Source organism: Malurus melanocephalus, unplaced genomic scaffold (assembly GCF_030028575.1).
Source record: "Malurus melanocephalus ecotype Western Australia unplaced genomic scaffold, MMel_1.1 scaffold_229, whole genome shotgun sequence".
In the NCBI taxonomy this organism is placed as follows: Eukaryota; Metazoa; Chordata; class Aves; order Passeriformes; family Maluridae; genus Malurus; species Malurus melanocephalus.
Window position 1 is genome coordinate 274,317 of NW_026623461.1, and position 1,798 is coordinate 276,114.

Below are 1,798 nucleotides of genomic sequence, written 5' to 3' on the forward strand. Positions count from 1 at the left end.
GCGAGGGAGGGGGAGGTGATGTGGTCGAGGAGGTCGCCCGGCTCMAGCGCCTGGTGATGGTGGTGGTGGTGATGGTGGTGGTGCGCCAGGGGCACGGTGGAGGTGGAGGTGCAGGGCACGCTGTTCATGGTGTGGTACGTGGCGTCGGGCTTGAACGGGTGGCTCTTGCCCTGCGAGACGGCGATGTCGACGGCGGCCAGAGCCTCGGCCCGCGCCAGCAGGGTCTCATCGAGGCTGGCGAAAATATTGCTCTGCAGCTGCAGGAGACACAAAACAGAGCGGGGTGCGGGGAGAGGAGGGCAAGGGGGCAGAGAGGGGGCAAAGTGCGGAGGGGGAAGGGGACGGGCGGGGGACAGCGTGGGGTTGCGGGAGCGCCGTGGAAAATGAGGGGGAAAGCCGAGGGAGGAGAGAGAGAGGTGGACAAAGTTGGGGTGACGGCCGGGAAGCCGGCAGTAGGATCAGGGTGTAAGGGAGCACGGGATCGGGGGGAAGAGCAAAGAGGTTGGAGGAAGCGTGGTACAGCAGGCGACAGCCCAGGGAAGTGAGGGGAAACGGGGGATGGGGTAGAATAATGGGGAGGAGAGGGGGAAGAAGTGAGGAGAGGGGGCAAAACAGGAAAAGAAGCGAAGAGTAGAAAGGTAAGGAAACAAGGGAGAATCGGAAAAGGAGATAAGCAAGGAGTGAAGAGAACAAATAAATTAATAAATTAAAAGGGGGGGGGGGGAATGGAACGAAAGGGGAAGAGAAAGGAGGAGAAGAAATGGATCTGTAACTCTCAGCTGGGGAATTGTGTCAAACACAAGAGCACATAAAACGCATTCCTTTTCAGAGGCCGAGTCATAAAAATTAATACAGAAAGTGGATGAAGTCGGAGACTCGTGTGAACACCGCTTTCAAAAAAGATCACAGGCGCTCAGATGATTGCAGAGGAAGACATGAAAAAAACATTAAGCGCCGCTTGTCAAAATGTGCCTCGCAGCGGTTTTTTTATTAATGCACATACACATACATGCAGTATACAGAAAAGARAGAGAGAGAGAAAGAAAGAAAASTGTGTGCGTGTGTGTAAGGGAGAGAAAGAAAGAAGAGAGCTGCAGCTGTCTGTCCCTTACCGGTGGAGTTGGTAGACATGCTCTTCTTATTGCTTCCGAGCTGGAGTGTAGAGAGGGGTATTTGTGCTCAGGTAGGGTGGGATGCATGGCAAAATGAGGCTGTTTGCTGTTCATGGACATCATCTTGAAGGCTTGGCATGTAAATCCACAAACACTCCTAAAGTCGGGGGAAAAGTGCTCTCCGGGCTCTCTCCTCCCGCCGGGGGAAGCCGCTGACAGCGGCGGGTGGCGGTGGCGGAGCCGGTGGCGGCGGCGGTGCCGCAGCGGACCCTGCCCCCGCCGCCGCCGCTGCCGCGGTGGCCGAGGCTGGGCTGGGTAGGCGAGCGGGCGGCAAGGCTCCCTCCGGCCCCCGCCGTCTCCCTGGCTCCCTCCCTCACTCAGTCCTCTGCCTGCCGCTGCCCGGCGCCGGGCGCGCTGCGCTGCGCTCTGTCCGCACCTGAGCCCCGCATCCCGTGGCTACCGCCGGGCGGGCTCTCGCGAGAGCGCGGCGGCTCCGGCTTTGACAGACATCAGCTGTCTCCCCCCCTTCCTCCTCCTCCTCCTCCTCCTCCTCCTCCTCCTCCTCCTCCTCCTCCTTCTTTTCCTCCTCCTGCCGCCCCCGGTCCTTGCCTCCCCGCGCCTTGTTGCATCTCCCGCAGCCCTCGCCCGTCTCGCCGGGGCGGCGGCGACGGGGCCACTCTTATAGC

General features: G+C 60.2%; 1 protein-coding gene across 1 annotated transcript in view; it reads right to left on the minus strand.

Moving 5' to 3' along the window:
* Positions 1-1,235, minus strand: part of POU4F1 (POU class 4 homeobox 1) — a 2,083-nt gene extending 848 nt beyond the window's left edge. The window contains 2 exon segments of the mRNA XM_057374573.1: positions 1-257; positions 1,113-1,235. The exon segment at positions 1-257 is cut by the window's left edge and continues 13 nt beyond it. Of these exon segments, the coding sequence (XP_057230556.1) occupies positions 1-257; positions 1,113-1,235 (380 nt within the window).
* Between the last annotated feature and the right edge of the window lie 563 nt (positions 1,236-1,798).